General features: G+C 39.7%; 1 protein-coding gene across 2 annotated transcripts; it reads right to left on the bottom strand.

The window, feature by feature from the left end:
* Positions 1–11,778: 11,778 nt before the first annotated feature.
* Positions 11,779–23,821, bottom strand: LOC120441366 (mucin-2-like). Of its 2 annotated transcripts, XM_039616009.1 has the most exons (13): positions 23,650–23,820; positions 22,241–22,324; positions 19,259–21,967; positions 15,772–15,894; positions 14,912–15,021; positions 14,755–14,813; positions 14,468–14,625; positions 13,863–13,991; positions 13,718–13,760; positions 13,595–13,632; positions 13,311–13,398; positions 12,943–13,156; positions 11,779–12,811 (listed from the first exon to the last, which is right to left on the bottom strand). In XM_039616009.1, the coding sequence occupies exons 1-13, from the start codon at positions 23,702–23,704 to the stop codon at positions 12,653–12,655; spliced, it is 3,969 nt and encodes a 1,322-aa protein (XP_039471943.1). In that variant the 5' UTR covers positions 23,705–23,820; the 3' UTR covers positions 11,779–12,652. The 2 variants fall into 2 exon arrangements, with proteins under 2 accessions (XP_039471943.1, XP_039471942.1); XM_039616008.1 differs by having other exon boundaries at positions 19,259–22,324; positions 23,650–23,821.
* Between the last annotated feature and the right edge of the window lie 1,651 nt (positions 23,822–25,472).

The following is a 25,472-nucleotide window of genomic DNA, read 5'->3' as shown; positions in this document are numbered from 1 at the left end:
CAAATGGCCATTTGAGGCTGACTCAAATGAGTCAATCAGCAAAGTGAGAAATGCCCAAATTTTAGCATAGAAGTCAACTTATTTAGCACCTGATTCTAAATAAATAATTTAGTTTTAAATAATGTTTGAGTTTTGTGCACTGATTAAGCTGCTAGATGTCCTGTTTGTCTGTTAAGCTGGACCTCAGCTAATTAATGCCACTAAGTTTATGTCACTTTTCCCCAGTTACATATTAAATAATTTGGTTTGTAATGAAGTCAGTTGTTCTAAATCATTCAAGAAATCCATGCTCATGCTTTAAATTCTAGAGTTTTATTTTCATATTAGGACTTATTAGCAAATATCTGTGTCTGTGTAATGCAGTTTACTGATGCATACTGTTAACAGCTTGCTTGTGTTAGCTAATAGCTTGGCACTTTGCCTTATTTTCCAAATATAATCACTTCTAATCCCAAACATGTCAGCTGGATCAGTCTTTTTAAAATAATATTATAAATACATGCTTTATAAGCAGTGTTGGGACTAACGCGTTATTAAGTAACGCGTTACAGTAACGACGTTATTATTGTGGTAACGAGCACGGTAACTAGTTATTATGCCAAAACCAGGAACGCGTTACTCGTTACTGGGATTTAGATAGGCTCGTTACTCGTTAGTTCGTGTGGTGGATATCGTGGGGCTTCCACAGATTCAATAACATTAGCAAGTGGTGGAAGCCAGCAGGTGGATGAAGGAAAAGGGAGGCAAGAGGAGAGACCCGAAGCGGCCGCCGGTCCGAGTGTCAGGTGAACTGAACTTCAGGTAAGAAGTTATGACCTGCAGTCTATCTGGGTCACATATAAACCAAGTTTAGGTGGAGTTTATTTTCGGTATGCTGACATTTTCGTACTGCGTGCTAGCTAGCATGACAGAGTTTCTATACAGCTGGGTGGGTGCTATGTTACTGATGTTGAACTTTATTTTGTTCATACGGTTAATTATTAGAGTTGCCAACCGTCCCGTAAAAAACAGAATCGTCTGGTATTCAGAGAAAATATTATGCGTTTTCGTACTGAGGTGAAAAGGAACACAGTTTGTCCCGGACTTCAGCTACAATGAAAAAGACACAAAGCTGAAGCTGCACAGCTGCCTCTTCTTCTCTCATTCTCTCCTGTTTCTACTTCAATCACGAAACTGATCAATGATCAGCTGATCGGCTTTTCTCTTGTTTGTTTATTGCCCACTTTGCGCCAGAAAGAGGAAACCAGCGGATGTCGCGTTAAACAACAGCAGCACGTTTAAGCTTGATCAGCTGTTGTTAGAATTTATTTAATATTAATTTCTAGTATCAGCTGATGTTTGCTGGAGCCACAGCTGTAAAGCTGCTGGTCATGATATCGGTTTGGTTATCTGGTGAGAGGGAAACATGAAGATGAAACCAGGAGATGTCCTTACTGAATCATCAGAGTTGAACAGGTGATGGAGAAACAGGTTTACCTTTTAGGTGACATGAATGAGTTGAAGGAAGTTATGAACTGTTTCTGAGAGACAAATAACACCAGGATCCTTTTCTAAGTAGCTGACAGCTGGTAACTGTGCAGGGGCGGGTCTAGCAAAGTGTTGCCAGGGGGCAGGTAGGGCATTAACAGGGAAAGGGGGCACAAAGAAATATTTTCTTTATTATTCTCATTTAAAATGTCTAGCTTTTAAAAAAAATAATTATCTGAGTCTTACAACAAACGATTGATAGATTGATCCATATATACCATCAGAACAGTGTACATCACTGTCACAACAGTGTTTGTTTTCATTCAAAAGGCTTTATGATTTTTCCTATAATGGTGGGCGGTCTCTAGTCAAAATGCCCGGGATGATTGTTTTGTCCCAGTCCAGCTCTGTATGCAGTTCATCTGCAGTCTGGTGTTACCTACATCTTCCTATTCAGAAGGCAGAATTTCCAAGTTCTGAGTACAATCAAAAGCACCACGACTGCAGTTTTTGTGTTGGATGTAAAAAGCAGGCTAGAATCATGGCGGCGGTCAACGACGGTCCAGGCGTCGGATTTCTCTCATGGAAATGTGCACATTATTTTTTCCTTTCTATTGGTAGGTGGCACAGTGCACTTGTGGCAAGTAAGCAAGCTAGAAGACTGGCAATCTTGCTGGGTATCCAGTTACGGAAGCAACACATTAACAAGAGAATTCTGAGTAAAACCAAAGTTACTTTCCCTAGTAACTAGTTACTCTGAAAGTAACGAGTAACTTGAAGTAACTGAGTTACTTTTTTAGAGAAGTAACTAGTAATGTAACTAAGTTACAAATTTAAAGTAACTTACCCAACACTGTTTATAAGTGATCCATCATATACTCCATGGAAGCATCTTCAGTTAGTAAATGAGGGTTTTCTGTTAATTTGTCAATTAAATGCCATTTTCTCAAAAATGTGCTAAAGGTATTCACATTCTGACACTAAGACAGATCTCCTGAAGGTTTTAGATATCACCCTGGGTCAACACACCTGAATCAAATGATTAGTTCATTACCAGGCCTCTGGAGAACTTTAAGACATGTTGAGGAGGTACTTAAGCCATTTAAATCAGATGTGGTGGATCAAGGACACATCTAAAACCTGCAGGACACCGGCCCTTGAGGCCTGGAGTTGGACATCCATGCACTAAGACATAAAGTCACCCTTCTGGGTACATGGATCAATGGTTACAGAAGCCTTGTTGGATGTGTCTTTTGGCAAGAAAAGAATATTATTCTTTAAAAATCTTGGATTACAAACTTAGACCCCACTATTTGCCCCAAGAGTTCACACAATCACAGGGATATTGGTGTATGATCCTGGACCTGATTTTAATATATAACCTCTTGGCTACCAAACTTGGAACAATAATGAACAAGAGGAAGACCTCTGTTATGGAAATGTACCTGGAGCTTATATCTCTAAAGCCTGCCCTCCCCTTGGTTGCTCAGACCACAATAAAACTAGTAAACTAGTAAAACTACTCTTATTTCCTTCTCTTACTTCCTCAAACAAAAACTCCAAACAAACCAAATCCAGACAAAAACCATCAAATTATGGGACAATGAGTCGGTTGAGAAACTCAGAGGCTGCACAGAACTGACTGACTGGACTGTGTTTTTCAAATACAATGATTCTGATCTCAACCTGCTAACTGACTCAATTTCTTCCTACCTGATATGTTGTACTGAGTCTTTTATTTTATCTAAGCAGATTAGGTTGTACCCAAATAACAAGCCTCGAGTCACAAAAGACCTGAAGACGTATCTGAAAAAAATAAGGGCCTTTGACCCTTACAGCATTTGACCAAAATCCACTAAAAGAATAAAATGGAGGAAAAGTTTATAACCGGGAATGTGAGGGAGGCCTGGCAAGGACTTGACACCATGATGAGCAGAAAGCAGAGGCCAGCCTAGGTGGTCCGCATCCTTTCTCGAATAAACCCACAGAAATCTCCAAGCCCAAATAATTTCAGTATCAGTGCCATTCAACTTGAAGGTGTCATGACCCAACTCTTCTAGCTGCTTCTGGAGTCTGGCTTTGTCCCACATGCATGAAAGGAATCCACCATCATACCTAGACCATAAATCACAAAAACTATGACCTATGGCACTTACAGACCCACTCCAGTTTGCTTGTAGAGCTAAACGCTGGGTCGAAGATGCCTGCCTAATACTCCTGGACACTCTTTAGTACAAACTTTGATCACATTCGCTCATGTACTAGGAATTTATTTGTGGATTTCTCCTCTGCTTTCAACACTTTCAGCATAAACCTTTTGCTTAATTGTCTCACAAAATAACAGATAAACTCTTGTCTATTGGTTAAATGGATCAGAGATTTCTTACAGGACAAATCCTCAAACATTGTTCTAAACACAGGGTGTTGTATCTCCCATTTTATTCTCTCTTTACATAAATTATATAACCTGTAATCTCAACAATATGACACTTCTGAAAAATGCAGACGACATGGTCACGCATCTGACTGACTCTAGTAGCCTGGCAGCATATCGTCAGCAAGTAGATTTACTCATTGCTCTCATAAATGAAAGCTTGTGGGAGCTGAATGCTTCTAAAACCAAAGAGCTGTGCTGCTGTTGGAGAGTGACACCTGATGATGCGTTTCACATACTGTTTTTCAACCACTAGAGATCAAAGTGCAGGTGGTAAAGCCAACACCATCATGCATGATTCGTCAAACCTGCTGCACAACTCATTCCAACTCCTCTCATTGGGCTAGTGCTACACCAGATGGTTCCTGCGCATATTGTCACAAAATAATTAATCTCAACCGCTATTAACACGATTAACAATTCATAATGATCTTTATATGTGCATGTATATATCCAGGGATATATGTATGCATGCATGTGCATGTGTTTTTATGTTTTTTTTATTTGCTTTTTTTCACAGATTATCTGTTGTTGTTCTTTATTTGCATTTGAATACCATCAAAAACTAGTAAACTGGCTACCATCAAGTTATGTTTGATGTCAGGAAGTGTGATAATGACCTGGTTAGAACTGCTCTGGTAGTAATGTTTGGGCTGAGTCTTATATTTTTATTCATACAATCAAGTGAAAACAAAATCTACTTCCTTTATTTGACAGAAACTAGCCCTTTTCAAACAGAACAAAACACTTAGAGTTGCTGATATGTTCCATACAGAAGATACAGAGTCAGCTGCACTCTAGCACTTGTTTAGTATCTAGGATACACAGGCTTTTCAGAGCAATCAATATTGTCTGAAGTCGATGTGAAAACCACAGACATTGTTGACATTACATTCCACTTTGTCATGATATAAATCTATATTGCTGGTGTATCTCCATCACAGCTAATGTGATGGAGAGCTTCCCAGAGATTCTGGGTTATTTGGTAGAAAAGAGCTCCATCTTCTGGCAGCAGAGCCTCTTGCATAGCAATACTGTAATAAAAACACAAATTTTCTTGCAGGGATCATACGACTATAAACTAGATATGTAAACATACAGTATAAAAGAATAAAATTATCTTTCATATTTTTTGTCATTAAAGCAAGGTGCATTTATTCTTGCCCCATCCACTTCCACATTTGCTAAAATGGAAGCTTCAGGAACTCGGGGCGGACCTCATCCACACCAGGGGCTCTGCCACCAAGGAGTTGTTTAACTGCCTCAGTGACCTCACCCCCGGAAATTGGTGGGTCATCCCCGTCATCCCCAGACTCTGCTTCCTCCTCGGAAGACGTGTCAGTGGGATTAAGGAGGTCCTCGAAGTATTCCTTCCACCGCCCGACAATTTTCTCAGTCGAAGTCAGCAGCGCTCCACCAGCACCATACACAGTGCAGGTAGAGCACCGCTTTCCCCTCCTGAGACGCCTGACGGTTTGCCAGAATCTCTTCGAGGCAGTCCGAAAGTCTTTTTCCATGGCCTCTCTGAACTCCTCCCACACCCGAGTTTTTGCTTCAGCCACTGCCCGAGCCGCATTCCGCTTGGCCTGTCGGTACCTGTCAGCTGCCTCTGAAGTCCCACAGGCTAACCAAGCCCGATAGGATAGGACCACCGCGACAGGCTCCAATCACCTTGCGGCCACAGCTCAATGCAGCAGCTTCGGCAATGGAGATGCTGAACATTGTCCATTCGGACTCAATGTCCCCAGTCTCCCTCGGGATGCTGTTGAAGCTATGCCGGAGGTGTGCGTTGAAGATCTCACGGACTGGGGCCTCTGCTAGGCGTTCCCAGCACACCCTCACTACGCGTTTAGGTGCACCGGGTCTGTCCAACGTCCTCCCCCGCCACCTGATCCAACTCACCACCAGGTGGTGATCAGTTGACAGCTCAGCTCCTCTCTTTACCCGAGTGTCCAGAACATATGGTCGCAGGTCTGGTGATACGATTACAAAATCGATCATCGACCTGCGGCCTAGAGCGTCCTGGTGCCATGTGCACTTATGGACACTCTTATGTTCGAACAAGGTGTTTGTTATGGCCAAATTGTGGTTTGCACAGAAGTCCAATAACAAAACACCGCTCGGGTTCAGATCAGGGAGGCCGTTCCTCCCAATCACGCCCCTCCAAGTCTCGCTGTCATTACCCACGTGAGCATTGAAGTCTCCCAGTAGATTCTCCAGGAAGAGCACCTTCCAGCAACCCACCCAGGGACTCTAAGAAGGCTGGGTACTCTGAACTGCCACTCGGCGCATAAGCGCAGATGACAGTCAGGACCCGTTCCCCGACCCTAAGGCGCAGGGAACAAACCCTCTCATCCACCGGGAAAAACCCCAACGTACCGGCAGCAAGCCGAGGGGATATTAGAATACCCACCCCAGCCCGCCACCTCTCACCAGGGGCAACTCCAGACTGAGACAGAGTCCAGCCCCTCTCCAGGAGACTGGTTCCAGAGCCCAAGCCATGCGTAGAGGTGAGCCCGACTATATCTAGCCGGTACCTCTCAACCTCACGCACTAACTCAGGCTCCTTCCCCACCAGAGAGGTGACATTCTATGTCCCAATTGCCAGTCTTGGTAGCCGGGGATCAGTCCGCCAGGGCCTCTGCTCCTGGCCGCCGCCCGGCACACAATGCACCCAACCCCTACGGCGCCTCCTGCAGGTGGTGGGCCTGCGGGAGGATAGGCCCATGTCCCCTTTTCGGGCTGTGCCCAGCCGGGCCCCATGGACTAAGGCCCGGCCACCAGATGCTTGCCCTCGGGCACCCTCCCCGGGCCTGGCTCCAGTGCGGGGCCCCGGTAACCCTATCCCAGGCAGGGTAAACTGTCTCACTCAAAATGAAATTACTCAGCAACACAGAGATGACGCGAGAGAGACACACTGCTTCGGGGGTGACAAAGACAAAGGGAAACTACAACAATGTAAACACACGGTAGTTATCCTGACAGAATGTTTCCTTTGTGTCAGGAGCAGCCTGTCCAAATGATGGCCAAATATGTGGAATTAAAGAAATTATTTTACTGCTACTGTTCATAACCATCATCTTTATCATTGCATTAATCATCATTTCATTAAAGCATTTATTGAAGCTGTTGGCATTATGTTACAACTTGTATTACAGGTGTTGTCATAATTTCATATTAACATTTTCATTACAGGTGCAGTTATAACCCTTTTATACACACCCTGCATTTTTGTGCTTGTTAAATAGTTGGAGCTCAGTCAGTTAGGTGAAGGTCATAAGCTTTGTTTGGCGCTATGTCCAGACAATCTATTGTGTAAGTGACTTTGAGCTATGGAAAGAAGGGCCTAGACGCTTACAAAACACATATACCACATATAATCTAGAAACAGGCCTGAGCAAAGGCCTGAATGTATTCAGCAACTTGTTGCACTTGAGTTTGCTTAGTAACAGGTGACAGAAGATGTGCTAAAAAAGATGTCCAGTCCATGGGGACCTCAAAGGCCTGGGATCATCACCATATTTGGAAGAAGATGCTAGAGAGGGGAACTTCTGTGTCTGCATTTATCTCTTAAAATTGCTCATTGTCTATAAAACATGCAAATGATGTTCTTAAAATACAAATTATGTTCTTCTAACGCGTGAAGGGGCGTTCAACCCTGACAATATATAACAACTGCTTGTGCATTTTGGGTGGAGATCGATGCTGGTGTGTGCAGTGTTCATCTCCCCACGTGTGTGTTCATTAAAAAATCATTGTTTGACCGAGCTCTTCTGGACCATCGTTATTTTGTTCTCATCCTCAATATTCTGAACACGTGACAAATAGTATCCCACATTCTTAATTTTTAGTTCACAAACAGTTCTTATAATAACTTATTACTCCTGATATTTTGGAGGTTTTAGCTGTTTATACAGCAAAGTTACAGGAGAATACAAATAATTATCAATCAAAATGTCCTCTGTTTGTGGAAATAATACCACATAACACGTGAAAACAATAATGTAATGTATAATTTTCTGTTGTAACCCACAAACTGAACGGTAATGTGACAGCCAGTGTTGGGAAAGTTACTTTGAAAAAGTAATTAATTATAGTTACTAGTTACTTCTTCAAAAAAGTAACTGAGTTAGTAACTGAGTTACAAGATTCTTAAAGTAATTAATTACTTGAAAAGTAACTATTGCATTACTTTAAAAAAATGTTTAATTGGCCACTTTTAACTAATTTTGATTTTACCTCTACATTTCACCTTTAAAAACTATTTACTTTGTCTTGTTTGGTATCATCCTTTTCAGCACAACCTCACGTGTCTGAATTTACAGTTATGTTTTCATTTTGACATACTGTATTAACACAATTGATCTAAAATCAGACAAAAAACAAAATCCAAGTAGAAAAAGTTATATTTTCTACTGTAAAAACATGTTTATTGAATCATATTTCATAACTTTAAATGTAAATATAAATTGTAAATTTTAAAATCATATGGACAGGTTTTGCAAACAACAAAGTCATTTGCAGCCATTTATCTTTTACCCTTTTTTTTTTAACCATTTCAAACTATTTACAGAACAATCAGCTGTTCTGCATTCAATAAGATGCCACACAAATTATTTGTGCCACTCCAATAATTTCTGTCCACTATAAAGGAGAACATCACAGCCTGATACCTGCAGGTCTGACAGCAGCAGGTGTATCACTCCTGTTTTGATTCAGCAGTCGCCTCATTGTTCTGACACACAACACTAAACTATCCACAACACTACACAAGACAACACATTAACGCTAAACGTCAAAAATCTCTCACATCTCTAAACTCGCTCTCTCTCTTTTTCTGCTGTCTTTCTTTCTCTCTCTCTCTTGCCGTCACTCCTAAAACTTCCCCCTCTTCCTTTACAACCAAATGTCGTATTGCCATATCATTTTTGATTGGTCGACATGGTGCATTTTTCCACCAACACGAAAGGGCTGTTTTTTGTTTTGTTTTGTTTTTTTTGTGTGTTTTTTTTGGTCATAAGCAGAAAGTGCTTGCTAGCGCTGTCCTTAGACAGCAAACATGATGAAACTATTCAGGAAACAACACGCGTATATATTGTTTATCATGACTCTGGTTTTACGTGGCCTATCAACACGATATAAAAACCGGTATATATCACCTTGTTGCTTTGTCATCTTGAAGTGGTCATGTGATTGGCTTACCACTACTTTATTCTTCCTCAGTCAAACAGCAACACTCATGTGATTGTTTTGCCCTCCTGACTCACTTTTTGGCACAACACCTGCAGGTGTTGTGCCAAAAAGTGATCGTCGGGCAGAAAGTGATTGCCGTCTGCGGGAGCGCGTGCTGCTGCTTAAAGCTGTAGCGCCCAGATTACTTACGTAGAGAGCTACTTCCGTGCAACTAATATAAAGTGCGGTAAGCTGAACACAGCTTCAGCCGTTTGTTGAAAAATAGTAACGCGACCACACTGCATTTTCTTGTTAGTAACGGTAACGGCGTTGTAACGACAGAAATAGTAATTAGTTAGATTACTCGTTACTAAAAAAGTAACGCCATTAGTAATGCCGTTATTCCCATCACTGGTGACAACACTCACCTTTTACTATTTCACAAAAGTAAAACATCACTGATTCAATGTCTAACTGGGTGTAAAGGAGGAGGAGTTTACTGGATCTGCCATCCCTGCCCAGTGCATGCTCCCGACGCAGGGGGAACAAATTCTGTCGGGGATAACTATCTTGGCACAGCACCAGTAATGAGGGAGGAGAAAACGGGTGAGAGCACAGTTGACACTAATCAGAGGAAGGAGACAAGGAAAGTTAAACTGAACATGCACAGGAAAAGGGACCGTCAAAATGACACAGGAAACTAACACTGAGACAAGCAAGAACAGAAACGTAAACAAGCACAGAGACAAGACTGAAAGGGGAACAAAACATCGGGAAGAGACGTGATGTAGCTTCCAGCGGAAGAAAACTTAAGCCTGAACCAGGCACCTGCAGAGAAGGGGAGGGGCAGAAGGGGCTTGGGCACCTGCCCCTTTCCTGATGGGTGCCCCCAGTGCCCTTTTCTTGAGGCTTTTTTAAAAACTTTATTAAAATGTTTTTTATGTGTGTGCGCATGTGGAGTCCTGCCCCTCAACAATAACATTTAACTATTAATCTCAGTTTTTCTAAATAAAAGGATCTGGCTGATGCTGACTATGAGCGTGCTGTGTGTGAAACAGCCCGACAAACATTACCTGTCCTTTTATTAACTGCACAAGTAGTGGTGGTTATTAGCCGCTAGCGAACTGGGTCAGGTTGTCATGGGTTTGTAGCTCTGCTCACAGTTTAAAAGTCAGTAAAATTAAAATACAACAATTGGAAGTTGGATGAATTGACAATATCATGAGTTTTTATTATTCCAAATGAATACTAGGATAATATTCAGAGTCATTTAATTTGTTTAAACACGCACTGCTCATCTAAATGTAAAGTTATGTGAATACTGTGAAATTTTATAGTTTTATATGCGCAAATCACACAATTATGGTCCTTTAAGATCTAATATTTGGCATATGTAATTCTATTTTAAATACTATCTGTTGAAATTAAAAATAATGTAATTTAGATTCCAGTTATTGCTATTTTTGACAAGGAGAGAAACCTCTGTGCTTTATATAGATGCTACATGCTTCATCCAACAATTAGAGATTTATGGCTGATCATTAAGAGCCACCAAAAAGAAATCTTTTTGCAGCTGTAGCTGAAACAAGCAGAACAGATATTATAAAAAAAATACACACCTTAATTTGAGGTAGACTGAAGAGGGCGGTAGAGACCTGTGGCAGACAGAGTTCATGTCCTCTTCTGTGACCTGTCCCGTGCCCTTTGATGCAGAAGTGGCTACACTGTGAAATCTAACTGAACAATTTCCAGAAACAATAAAAGATTTATCGTTCTTTGAAAACGTTGTGTATAATTCATCAAATGACACTTAAATGACTTTTTATAATCTCTAGTCAGTATTACTAGTACATATAAAAGTGGAAAGTAACAGCAGGACAACTGGAAAAGGGTGTTGTTTGGTGCCTAAGCAGCTAAGTTTCTTTTGCTATTATAATTGTTTAATTTTTACGGAAAAAAAAATACTTTAGCTTTATCTTACTCCTCTCTGGTGGCCAGAATGGGTTTCATTCTTTTGAAACTTATTTCTATTATTTACATTTTTTAAATTATTGTGAAAATCTATTTTTTTACTCTGAATTAAGAAACTGCTTTATTTTAAATTCGATTTTTTATTCAGCGTTCAGTGCTATTTCTGCCAATTCCTTTTCCATTTAAACTTTTGTTAATTTTCTAAACTTTATTTAGAAATACTTTATATATTGTGTATACTGTTATATAACATTTTTTTCTCATTGGTACATCTGCTCTGCATGTAGTCACTGGTTTTCTGTACTTAAATTCTAGCAAGACCTACAGAATTCTTTTTGCACAAATTTTTAATTTCTACCGATAGAAAACCAAGAAGAAAACATTGGTCAAAAAGTCATATACAATGGTAGAGTTTGAAGAAATTCAGCGGTGTGTGCCCAACAATTTCTCCCTTCTTTATGACAGTAAACTGGGTAGGAGCAAAATGTGCCAAGCACGACATTACTCTACTGCATGCCTGCTTCACAAATGTTTGTTAGCAAAACTTTTCTGTACTGCAAAAAAAAAAATCCATCTCATTAACAGAGATGGATGAATATTATGGATAAGTTCAATAAATTAGGGTTAAAATTATGTAATCATTCCTGTAACATAGCCATAATTTTAAAAACAAGAACAACAGCCTAATGCATCTTCTCAATTATTTCATCTCAGGAAGAGTCTGACAAATATGAGTATTTAGAAGCTCTTTATTTCAAAGTGGGGTTTTGTGTATTTAACTACTATATAATATAAACATGAATTAACCATGAAATAAATATCATACTATAATAAATATACAAGTGACAAAAAGTGATGCAAAATTAAAGTGATCAAAGACATTCAAATAATAATATTATGTTGAATAAAACAATGTTTCAGTAATGAAGGCCAGAAATAAAACAAATAGATACTTATCAAACTGTTTGAAGCATTAAAGAGTCAACAAGTACTTAGCCTTTTTGTTTTTTACAAATTATAATAAAATATACAGGCGAATCTAACATCCAATAAGTAGTAAGACGTTTTAAGGACCTTTATGAAGGATTAACAGTGACTTAATAATATAAATGGAATAGTGTTTTTATTAATTGTTTTAAGTGATATGGAATACCTTGTAGCCACAAATTGCTGTGTCTTTGCTTGCTTAGAATGAGCCCTAAACAAATACAAAAACTAGTTAAATATCAAGTTGTCACTAATTACAAGAATCAAACATAGTCAAGTGAACAAGTGAAGCATTATTGGGAAAAGAAAGCAACATCAAGCGGCTTCTCATCAGTTTAAGATGGATCTCCAGGTTTCTGGTTCATGTCCAATAAATAATTCACAAGTCATTTTTCAGGGAAAAAAACCAAACAACAAAGGAAAAGCAATTAATACTTTTTCAAATTCCATGTGATATAGTCAAGAACAGTTTATGCACAGGAAACAATTCCTGTAAAAAATGGTGAAAAGCCTGATCGCTCATTAAGATTCCTTGTGTGCAGTAACTGGAATACAATTCCAAAAAAAACAGAACAAAAACAAGTCATTGCCATTGTATGGTCAACTCTGTGTGAGTTTTTACTAACAGAAGTCGCTTTCACTGTCGTACTGGTAGTAAGGGTTATCGTAGCCTCGGCTCTGAGCGTGTGGTTTGATCTGGGGTCGATTCACAGCGTAGGGGTTGTTCTGAGGTCGAGCCTGAGTGTATGGGTTTGTGTTATTTTGGTCACTGTATAACACCTACAAAGGAAAACAACACAATTACTTTCTCAGTGAAATGAACAAAAAACGCCAAAAAAACAGAAAGCTTCATAAGATCAGGGAGAAATGCAAATCGAAGCCTACATCTGGACACACAGAGACATACTCACCGAGCTGTTATCCACAAACAAAGGGCTTTGTCGACTGTTTGAAGTCATCTCCAGGTTGGTTATGCTGTTGGTGGTGGTGGAGTTGGTGGCTCGTGGGAGTTTGGGCGCGCCATTGGAAAGAATTGGCAGGTTACTGAACCCTTTAAAAACCTGGTTCATGTATGGGTTTTTCATATCTCCATCTTTGCCGGTTTTGGAGATTTTCTTTGAGGATCTGATAACAAAATGGTAAAAAAGCATTACAGTTTACTATTACAGTGTTCATCAGGCATTTGCAAACTTTTAAATTTAAAATTTGTAATAAAGATGTGGATGGCTTAAAAAAAAAAAATGTTTAAAGTGAGTGGATGGGTTGGTGGGAAACTTACATGGTAGCAGTTATTGGTAGAAGAATGAAGACTATGAGCAGCAGTCCCCCAAGAACAGAGCCCACAATTACCAGAATGAGCTGCCAGTCTAATAAAACACAACACAGAGTTTTTATTGAATACATTTTCTAGTATGGCGAGTTTTAGAGAAGCAATTTAAGTCCCTAACTGAATTCCCTTAGATAGAAAATCAATTTTAGTATTTGCTGTCAATACTCTTTAGGGTTTTTTTTCTCAAAAATTATGTTTCAGCTTTCACTTGTAAAAACATACAGTATACTCACTTTCACTGCACTCCAAACCAGAATAACCAAATGAACATCTACAAGACAGAAAATTGTTTATTTTAGGATTTTATTTACCCAAACTTACATCAATACTGAACATACAGGAGGAGGAGCACTTACTTCACACATGTATTATCCTTAAATCTGGACCCACTGGGACAAGCTGTGAAAATGATGAGACAGTTAAAGAACTAGATAAATAACTATTTAAAAGAAAGACACACACACATGGAGAGATGTTTGCTTGTTCACTAAGTTATCTTACCAGTGCACATTCTGTCGCTGAAGTCTGTTTGAAAATGTTTTTCCAAACAGGTACAGTTGTAAGATCCATCCTGTGATGTGCATTTTGAAGTTTTTGCATCACAAGGGTTTTCAGCACACAGGTCTGTTCCTTTAAATAAAGGAGGGGGGAGGGGAGCTTTAGCACATACAGCTGAATACAAAATGTCCTCAGCAGTTACATAATTCAATATCCAACATGTCATGATGTGAACTGTGGACTGGAATGTACAGTCTGATGCAGTTTAGATATACCATTACCATTATGATGTCATAATAGGTTATCTAAATTATAGTTTGAGTCCAAAGTCCTGAATAGAAGCAGCCATGAGCAAGAATGTTCCATAGATCCAAAAACATTTATAAAGGATTTTGTTTTTTGCAACTAAATCATCTTGGACAGATGGTGGAAACAGTTAGATTCAGACAGAAATGTAGATATAGTATAAAGGATTCTGAAACACATCGTGTCAAATATATTCTTTCTGAAAACAAATCTTTATGTTGTGTGAGTCTTATTTTAGAAACATATCGACATAAAAGTGACTGGAAAAACACAGTGTGCTAGAATACAGGTAATAAACTTACTCTCAAAGGATGCCCCACTCAGCACACAGTTCTCACAAATATTGTTGTTTAATTCGTTTATAACGTCATCTTCTTTTATTTGAGAACTGGCTTTGAAGATGATCTGTACTACTGCAATGATCCCTGGGGCTGCCCTTGACACACGAGTGGTGCTTGGCCTGTAAAAAATGGAAATCACATTTAATGCTGATTGCATCCTGTATTTATCCAGGATAATGTCAGTGTACTGTGATTTGAAATAGGCTGAAAGATGGTATAGTAAAAGCTGATGTCAGTCTGAGACTTACAGGAGTTTCAGCACTACAGATCCAGAGTAAGTGGGATCACCTCCATAGACAATTTTCAGCTGTGTTTTCAAAAAAAAAATGTTTTCCTCAATATGAGTAAGATTGAAATTTTAGTATAAGTGTATTGATTGACAGAGAGATATAATTCATTGCTTACTTTAGCAATAATGTCATCTGCAGTTTTTTTAAATGTGTCTGATTTGGAGTCATTCATGCTTTCCTCATATGTTTTATCAGAGAATTTAAGTTGTCCAGGGAAAACTTTGGCTAAAAACAAGAAAATATCATGATAAGAAACTTGAAAACTTTTAATTTCATAAATATCACTTTCTTGCAGAGAGGAGGAAGAGTCAGATGTCCAAGATCAATATGCAATCTGCAGATCTCATGCAGTATCAGACAGGAACTGGCAACATAAAAAACCCGCTAACATAAAATTTTCTCTGCTTGCCTGGCAAACTCAAGGAAACAAGTATAGTTCAGGATGTCACTGCTCCTGCCCAAAGTTATTTCTACACAAATAAAAGATTTAAAAAACCCCACAACCTGCTATCCTGCTTACAGTTTTGTTTGTCTTTTTTGCGTGGAATAAGTAAAACAAATCTAAAATGCTATTTGACAGATTTATAATTTTGTCACTAAGCTAGGCTAACAGTACTCACTGTTTATGCTAAACTAAACACACTGGGAGATAGTTAATAAGGGCATTTTCACATCTATAGTATGTTTACTTTGGTCCGAATTGGTTGATGCGTTTGTAAACTTGTAGCTTTTCCCCTTGGTTTGGTTTGTTTCCACACAGTGAAAAATACAAGTCCATGGGGCATTTTATAACAAGGGAGAAAAATGAACCAGAGTTTGATTTAAATGGACTAAACACAAAAGATGTGAAAACACCCTAAGAGAACTCTGCTGTAGTTCAAAAGATGCTTATGGTTGTAAATTACCTATTCTTCACTAACACTAGGTAAGACTTTGTAAGAACTTGACTGCTATTGTACACAAACAAATACTTACCATTTTCACATCTCTGGGTGATATTATTGTAAAAATCACCAGCCAGGCACATACATACAAATGTGTGGTCGGCACGGGGTTCACATTTGCTTCCAACACCACATGGATTTGAATCACAGGGACCTTCAAAGTGGAAACAGAAGAACAAATTATATAAGCCTTTGAAGCATTATGTAAATACTTGAACTGGATACATATAACATTACAATTTTTGTATAGGCTAATCAGGGCTCTAGACTAACTTTTTTGCCATAGGCGCACCGGCAAAGAAGTTAGGCGCACTCAAAGTTTTCAACCGCATTGCTTAACACCGCAGTTTTTCATGTGCACTTTCTTTGGGGGGAAGTTGCAGTCTATACAGACAATATTCATTTCTAAATTATTAACTAACAAACTTGTGCTTAAAGTCTTTTGTCAATATTGTAGAAAATGTTCAACTTAATCATCATCTTGGCTCCTCTGACGACCTGTTTGCTGTTGCATGCTGCTGAAAGGCAGTGGGGAGAAAGGACAGCTGGGCAGTGCATTTACTGCAGCATATAATGTGTTTTTTGGATACACTGCTGCTTTTTCAGCATTCAAAGATTGATGGCACCGTGTCAGAGCACTGGCTATGAATTTCAGACGGATCAGGCCTTAACTTAACAAAAAAATTATCAATAGTTCCTTTCATCTTTTCTTATTACCCACAGCTACATCCACTTCTGTCGGGCCTAGGCTGCTCACCAGGGCTGGGTATCATCACTGATTTCTATAATCCATTCGATTCCGGTTCTCAAAGTCCTGATTCGATTCAACTTGGCCTCAGACAGTCAGAAATATTATAATTCTGATCATTTATCAGCACTGATACATGTGAGACTTCATCAGAATTGTGAACATCACAGCAGATGCCTTTGTGTCAAAGTAACTGAGAATAAAACACAGAAAAACATGAAGGAGATTTTCCTGGCCTGGCTTTTTATAGCAGATAACCTTAAAAATATTCTGCAATATTCTGTAATTTTGCACAAGTTTAAAAAGTTTAAATTTCTTCAGTACTGAACAGCAGAAATTAGGCTTTCTTGTCTGAGGTCATTTAAGTGAAAAAAGAAAAGAAAAAGACAGCGGCCGACAGCGCTGTAAACAACGTAGACTGGTGGGTAATAAGCGAATGAATAATGCAGAAAACAGATTTGAGACGGGAAACTGTTCTTGAAGTACAGAGAGAGAGAGCTGTGCATGAAGTGTGATTTTTATCGTGGTGGAAGCAAAACAGCAAAAGTCAGAGGCAATTCATGACGACATTGAGCAAATGTGAAGCGTAGTTTGCTGCTTCTTTTGCTGCTGGCTCTGTGAATTTTGGTTGGAGAGAGACAAAACCTGCAGCGCAAAAAGACGTAAACACAGCGCGGACCCGACGCATCAGAATCGGTGAGCTCCGACTCCGTCTACGTGCTGTCGGGTGTATAAGCCGAGAAAGAATAAACTGATTCTGATGCGTCGGGTCCGCTCTGTGATTACGTCTTTGTGCGGAATCTGTGTACCTGCTCTCATTTGCTGTTTGGTGGTTGTTGAAATAGTTTTGTGAGCTTTAATCTGAGAAACTGGCTTTTCAGACAAAACACAGTTACATTTAAAAGTCAATTCAGGATTTAATGAATCGATATCGCTTTATTCAAGCTACTCACCTCCAATGTTCCCTCTAATTTTTCATGGGGCTGAGCGAACACACAAACTCCCTGAGCGATCCCTTGGACCACTGTGAGTGACATCAGACGTGTGCACTGTGGTCACGCCAGCATTGAATCCATCCAAGTTACATGGTTTATTAAAATAATCAAATCACAGCATTTACATTTATGTTAGACTACTTTTAAACTGCTTCAGCCCACTTACAATGAAAATGTAAAAAAAATCTAGCCATTGGCCTGTGTAGTATGTTAACACTATTGGAAGTAAAATTAACTTGAACTCCAATTTTGAAAACACAACTTTCTTTCTTTTTAATTTTTTTTATAAAGCTCTGACTTGTATTATGAGTATGAGTCTGGGAGAGAGTCCTGTAATGCTCTGTCTGCAAAATATAGTAAATAATGACCAATGTTGGGTAATTAATTATATAGTTACTTCTTCAAAAAAGTAACTGAGTTATGCAAACAAAGTTTTTTGCAACTGTTTACCTAAAAATGCAGCCAAGGCGTTTTTTTAAATAAACATTTCAAACTATTTACAGAACAATCAGCTGTTCTGCATCAAATTTGATGCCACACAAATAATTTATGCCACTCCAAAAAATCATTTCTGTCCACTATGAGATAAAGGAGAACAACAGCCTGATACCTGCAGGCCTGACAACAGGAGATGTATCACTCCTGTAACACTTGTAACATTCAGCAGTCGCCTCATTGTTCTGACACACCAACAAAACTATTGACTACACTACACACTAACTACACAAGATTTGCGCTAAACGTCTCAAATCTCTCACATCTCAAAACACCGCCGTCACTCCTAAAACTTCCCCCCGTTTCTTAACAACTAGATGCCACGTTGCCAGATCATTTTTTGATTGGTCGACATGGTACTTTTTTGGACAAATAGGAAAGAGAGAGGGGGATGGGGGTTTGTTTTTGCTCACAGGCAGAGGGTGCTTTCGAGCCTTTTTTCTTATAAAACGCCATTTTTATCGTTTCTTCCTGCAGTAAATAGAAACAACGATAGCATTCAGGAAGAAAACCAAACTTTGCACATTTTTATATCACAACTCTGGTTTTACGTGGCCTATCAACACAATTTAAAAACTGGTATAAAGTCCACACTTTTTCCGTCAATTGTTCCGTCTGTCCTGATCACATCTCCAATGGTTGTTCACGTTGTCATTAACGTGGCTTCACTCCACATCAGCCACACCGCTTTGCTAACTAAAACACCGGTGTCAGCACATGAGGACGCTGTCATAGCCTGTCAGCGACGTTAAATGGCTGCGTATACGAATGTGAATCGCATTATTGGCTGGACTGTGGGATAAGGTGGCATCGTTCTAATCCCATATGAGAGCAGCCAGTCACTTACTAACTAACACTGCAAAACAGAATTGTTAAAGTTTTAATTTTAATTTCAATTCAGGTCAGATTATTTTTGTGCGCGACGCAGATTTTCTCTGCGCAGAGATGATGCCAGTAGTGCGCAATTGCGCACGTGCGCAGCTTAGAGGGAACATTGCTCACCTCCCTCTTCCACCTGCACTTTCAACTGGACCACGGCCAATCAGAGAGGTCCCGCCCCTGACTATCTCTGATTGGTTTAGTCCATGATAGGGGCATAATGCATATCTGTTGTTGACCACACGGAGAGTTGCAGTGGAGATTTTTTTTTTTTTTTTTTTTGTTACCCGAACAGTTGGTCGGTGCGACCAAATATTTTTTTTAGTCGCACCACTGAAAAATTTGGTCGCATTTACCACCAAATTTGTTGCACTCTAGAACCCTGCTAATGGTCACATTACCTGGAGGGGCCGAAGTACTTGGAACTGGTGTTTTAGGAGTAGTTGGGGCTGCTGTTGCTAGAGTAGTTGAATCCGCTGTTATTGAACTAGATGGATTAACTGAAGTAGCGTGGTCCTCTGTTGTTGCAGTAGGATTTGGTGAAGTAGCCTGGTCTTCTGTTGTTGAGGTAGGATTTGGTGAAGTAGCCTGGTCCTCTGTTGTTGCAGTAGGATTTGGTGAAGTAGCCCGGTCCTCTGTTGTTGCAGTAGGATTTGGTGAAGTAGCGTGGTCCTCTGTTGTTGCAGTAGGATTTGGTGAAGTAGCCTGGTCCTCTGTTGTTGCAGTAGGATTTGGTGAAGTAGCCCGGTCCTCTGTTGTTGCAGTAGGATTTGGTGAAGTAGCGTGGTCCTCTGTTGTTGCAGTAGGATTTGGTGAAGTAGCCTGGTCCTCTGTTGTTGCAGTAGGATTTGGTGAACTAGTCTGGTCCTCTGTTGTTGCAGTAGGATTTGGTGAACTAGTCTGGTCCTCTGTTGTTGCAGTAGGATTTGGTGAAGTAGCGTGGTCCTCTGTTGTTGCAGTAGGATTTGGTGAACTAGTCTGGTCCTCTGTTGTTGCAGTAGGATTTGGTGAAGTAGCCTGGTCCTCTGTTGTTGCAGTAGGATTTGGTGAAGTAGCGTGATCCTCTGTTGTTGCAGTAGGATTTGGTGAAGTAGCATGGTCTTCTGTTGTTGCAGTAGGATTTGGTGAAGTAGCATGGTCCTCTGTTGTTGCAGTAGGATTTGGTGAAGTAGCCTGGTCTATTGTTGTTTCAGTAGGATTTGGTGAAGTAGTCAGGTCCTCTGTTGTTGCAGTAGGATTTGGTGAAGTAGCCTGGTCCTCTGTTGTTGCAGTAGGATTTGGTGAAGTAGCCTGGTCCTCTGTTGTTGCAGTAGGATTTGGTGAAGTAGCGTGATCCTCTGTTGTTGCAGTAGGATTTGGTGAAGTAGCATGGTCTTCTGTTGTTGCAGTAGGATTTGGTGAAGTAGCCCGGTCCTCTGTTGTTGCAGTAGGATTTGGTGAAGTAGCGTGGTCCTCTGTTGTTGCAGTAGGATTTGGTGAAGTAGCGTGGTCCTCTGTTGTTGCAGTAGGATTTGGTGAAGTAGCGTGGTCCTCTGTTGTTGCAGTAGGATTTGGTGAAGTAGCCTGGTCTATTGTTGTTGCAGTAGGATTTGGTGAAGTAGCGTGGTCTTCTGTTGTTGCAGTAGGATTTGGTGAAGTAGCCTGGTTTTCTGTTGTTGCAGTAGGATTTGGTGAAGTAGCGTGGTCCTCTGTTGTTGCAGTAGGATTTGGTGAAGTAGCGTGGTCCTCTGTTGTTGCAGTAGGATTTGGTGAAGTAGCGTGGTCCTCTGTTGTTGCAGTAGGATTTGGTGAACTAGTCTGGTCCTCTGTTGTTGCAGTAGGATTTGGTGAAGTAGCCAGATCCTCTGTTGTTGCAGTAGGATTTGGTGAAGTAGCGTGGTCCTCTGTTGTTGCAGTAGGATTTGGTGAAGTAGTCAGGTCCTCTGTTGTTGCAGTAGGATTTGGTGAAGTAGCCAGATCCTCTGTTGTTGCAGTAGGATTTGGTGAAGTAGCCAGGTCCTCTGTTGTTGCAGTAGGATTTGGTGAAGTAGCGTGGTCCTCTGTTGTTGCAGTAGGATTTGGTGAAGTAGCGTGGTCCTCTGTTGTTGCAGTAGGATTTGGTGAAGTAGCGTGGTCCTCTGTTGTTGCAGTAGGATTTGGTGAAGTAGTCAGGTCCTCTGTTGTTGCAGTAGGATTTGGTGAAGTAGCCAGGTCCTCTGTTGTTGCAGTAGGATTTGGTGAAGTAGCCAGATCCTCTGTTGTTGCAGTAGGATTTGGTGAAGTAGCGTGGTCCTCTGTTGTTGCAGTAGGATTTGGTGAAGTAGCCTGGTCCTCTGTTGTTGCAGTAGGATTTGGTGAAGTAGCCAGGTCCTCTGTTGTTTCAGTAGGATTTGGTGAAGTAGCCTGGTCCTCTGTTGTTGCAGTAGGATTTGGTGAAGTAGCCTGGTCCTCTGTTGTTGCAGTAGGATTTGGTGAAGTAGCCAGATCCTCTGTTGTTGCAGTAGGATTTGGTGAAGTAGCCAGGTCCTCTGTTGTTGCAGTAGGATTTGGTGAAGTAGCCAGATCCTCTGTTGTTGCAGTAGGATTTGGTGAAGTAGCCAGATCCTCTGTTGTTGCAGTAGGATTTGGTGAAGTAGCCAGGTCCTCTGTTGTTGCAGTAGGATTTGGTGAAGTAGCCAGGTCCTCTGTTGTTGCAGTAGGATTTGGTGAAGTAGCGTGGTCCTCTGTTGTTGCAGTAGGATTTGGTGAAGTAGCCTGGTCCTCTGTTGTTGCAGTAGGATTTGGTGAAGTAGCCTGGTTTTCTGTTGTTTCAGTAGGATTTGGTGAAGTAGCCAGGTCCTCTGTTGTTGCAGTAGGATTTGGTGAAGTAGCGTGATCCTCTGTTGTTGCAGTAGGATTTGGTGAAGTAGCCAGGTCCTCTGTTGTTGCAGTAGGATTTGGTGAAGTAGCCAGGTCCTCTGTTGTTGCAGTAGGATTTGGTGAAGTAGCCAGGTCCTCTGTTGTTGCAGTAGGATTTGGTGAAGTAGCCAGATCCTCTGTTGTTGCAGTAGGATTTGGTGAAGTAGCCAGGTCCTCTGTTGTTGCAGTAGGATTTGGTGAAGTAGCCAGGTCCTCTGTTGTTGCAGTAGGATTTGGTGAAGTAGCCAGGTCCTCTGTTGTTGCAGTAGGATTTGGTGAAGTAGCCAGATCCTCTGTTGTTGCAGTAGGATTTGGTGAAGTAGCGTGGTCCTCTGTTGTTGCAGTAGGATTTGGTGAAGTAGCCAGGTCCTCTGTTGTTGCAGTAGGATTTGGTGAAGTAGCCAGATCCTCTGTTGTTGCAGTAGGATTTGGTGAAGTAGCCAGGTCCTCTGTTGTTGCAGTAGGATTTGGTGAAGTAGCCAGGTCCTCTGTTGTTGCAGTAGGATTTGGTGAAGTAGTCGGGTACTCTGTTGATGGAAGAGTTGTCTCTGCTGTTGGCAGGGCAGAGCTTTGTGCTCTTGTTGAAGTCGCTGAAAATTGTGATAAAACCCAATAATTAGTATATGATGTGCACATATTCAAAGTCTTCAGCTTCAGCTGACTCTCAAATTACATGTAGGATCTAGCAGTACTACTATTGCAAAATACCTTATAGAAACAGAGAGATAATGGTTCATTGTTTCTTTTTTATGAAGTTTCATGTCATGAAGTTTTCGTTGTACATACAGCTTACACTTTAACAAGTCGGTGATGAACCAAACGATCCTGCCACAGTATATACTGATCGCATGAAACCACCTCAAGCCCAAATGTTCACTGCAACAAGATTGTATGTTTCGTTTTATGAGAAGCTGCAACCAAAGAATAGCCAATCCACTGGTTTTACAGGAACTGTCCACACTGTTCAATGAACCTGCCTTGGCAAATTTAGTGTTTTATGGAAACCTATGTAGAAATAATTCCAAGATTTTAAAAAGCAGTTTATTGAAATATCAGTGTTAAATTAAAAGAGTGACTTTGTTTTGTTTTTTGCATTTAAAAAAAAAAAAAAGTAAAAAAATGCACCATTTCAGATTTCTTTGAATAATTTGACTTGCCTAAATGAAAACAATCCAAAGTAATAAAATACAAAATGTATTTGTAAAATGTAAAAAAATAAATAAAAATAAAGACCGTTTTTTTCATGAAGAAAACAAAGTAAAAAAAAAAATCCCAGAATTGACACAGGTTCTACACTGACAACATACTATTTGCCTAATTTAACTTTCACACATAAAGAGCATTAACCTGACTAAAGACTGCTTTGGCAAGGGAATGTAGTATAGCAACAGGGTCATAAGATAAGGTTAGACTGTTGACAGAAACGCACTAGTCAAATACTTAGATCTGCATGTACGTGTGATAAATGGCTGCAAGGGAAAACCTGAATCAGGTGTGCAAGTTACACCTTTATTATTAACATAGTGGACAAGTGTGGGGATTTTTAACTTGTTTATTAGAACAGAAATAAAGGGGCAAAAAGCCATCTGTTAAAAGATAATGAGTAATAGAATTTTTTAGTTTCCACACGTTTTAAAAAGAAAAGGAAAAGAAATATTTTAATTAGAAGAAAGCTAATGTACATCACTCATAGCTTTCCATTTTGCTACTACAAAGATAACAGTGGAATAGGAATGATTACACATATAAAATCTTTACTGAAATAATGCTTTTATCACTATTTATGAAAAGCACTTTAAAACTTGAACTATATTAAACAGTTGAGCTGTAATTTCAGCTAAATCTGAATCCAATGAAAAACACAAGTTGAAAATGTGTGGCTTTAAAGTTTATGCAATAGGAACAGACTACTTACCCAAAAGGGCTACAAGTATCCAAAAGATAGACAGGCGAATGAATTTTTGAGCCATTGGAAAAAAATTTATCTTAAACACAGAAAAGATGTCCAATGAAGGTCAGGAGGATCAAGTCCTTAGTTCTCAAAATCTTTGTACGGTTAGAATTCAGTTGCCCTTCACAGGCAGTTTTAATCGTTAGCCACTCCTCCTCCTGTGGACAGTGCTAAAGTACAGGTCCCACCCAAAGAAGATGACTTAACGGTTCACTTTTCAAGCCATTTATCTACTTATCAATTTTCCATGACATAGAGTATTTCAGTTATCATTTAAACGTTGGTTAAAAAAATATGCCACTGATCTAATGCAGATATGAAAACCATCCCAAGCCTTTATATTTACATTTCAAGAGGAAGGAAATTACCATTAACCACTCTTTTCTTGTTTAGCCGCACATTTTTACATGTTGATTTTTTATGTCTCTTTACTTTGCATAGTTCTCTGAAGTAAGAGTGTGTTTAAGTAATGTCCTTTAAATCTAAGGCTTACTTGAAATTGCATGGTTCCTTCTATGGTTAGGCCATATATAACTATAAATTAAACCTTTCCACATTCTTACTTAAAAATCCCATTTCAAAACTATACATGATCTAGATTCATTAATCACTAGTGCTGAGTCGGGTAAGGAATATGTGCATATCAAATTATATCGAAACTCTAATCCCAGAACTGGAATGTGGAAAATCTTCTTAATAAATAAGGAAGGAGCTGCAGACGTTATTACAATTGTACACGGTAAAACACATCAGACTAGCTATAAGGGATGTCACAAAGACATTGTTCAACTATACATGGCCAATAAAACAGGGTGGGGAGAAAGGTAACATGAACTTTGATTTGTAGACATCACAAGATATGTGATAAGATGATCTATGTGCAAACAGCTGAGATAATAGAAAAAAGTCTTTTAAAAAGACTTTAAATTTTTTTTACCATTAAGATCCAAAGTACTTTCTCATTATACTTAAATTGACCTTGATCACAATTGCAAATCTGAATAAAGTTGTGTACACAACTTCACCGTTACCATGGACGTCAATGCTAAAACATAGCCCAAAGATAAAAATACATAGAGTACTGTGCAAAAATCTTGAGCCAGTCCTCATTTCATTATATTAAACTACGAAAACTGGAAATAGCTGCAGTCATTTTCTGAAACGTGCAAACATACATGGAAATTAAGCACAGAAGCCAAAAACAGTTTGAACAATACCTTCAAGCATGAAAGTCAATATTTGGCACAACCACCTTTATTCTTCTACAACGCTTTTATTAGAACAACAAACAAAAACTATTATCAAAGTACATCAAACGCTTTCCCAAGATTAGCAAAAGATTGTGATTATGTGCTGGCTATAACTGCTCTGGATGGTGAGCAGTTATAGCCTGTGGTGAGACTAGATGCGCTTGGTACTCCTGATACGATATATGACACAGAGTCATTGTATTGCATGGGAATCCGCACATATGGCATGGGGAGCTATGTGGAAGTAAGATTATTTCAGTGTAATTGCTGGAAATGCCTCCATCATCTGTCAGTGATGCAGGCAAGCTTACTTGTCATTTAATTGATTATTTAAGTAGTCTTCAGGAACAGTCCTCCAGTTTTCATGAAGGAAAAGATCTCTTTTGGATGTTGGCTGACTTTTGCTCCATTCTCTGTCAACATGATCCCACACTGCTTAAATAATGTTGAGCTCCAAACCATAGCGTCTTCTTTAATTCATTTTAGTGTCCGTTGATTTCCAGGGTTTATTTTTTTATTTCACTTTAGTTTTTGCTT

Source organism: Oreochromis aureus, linkage group 8, assembly GCF_013358895.1.
Source record: "Oreochromis aureus strain Israel breed Guangdong linkage group 8, ZZ_aureus, whole genome shotgun sequence".
Classification (NCBI taxonomy): Eukaryota; Metazoa; Chordata; class Actinopteri; order Cichliformes; family Cichlidae; genus Oreochromis; species Oreochromis aureus.
The sequence above is the reverse complement of the archived record's forward strand: the minus strand, read 5'-3'. Positions and strand labels throughout refer to the sequence as shown.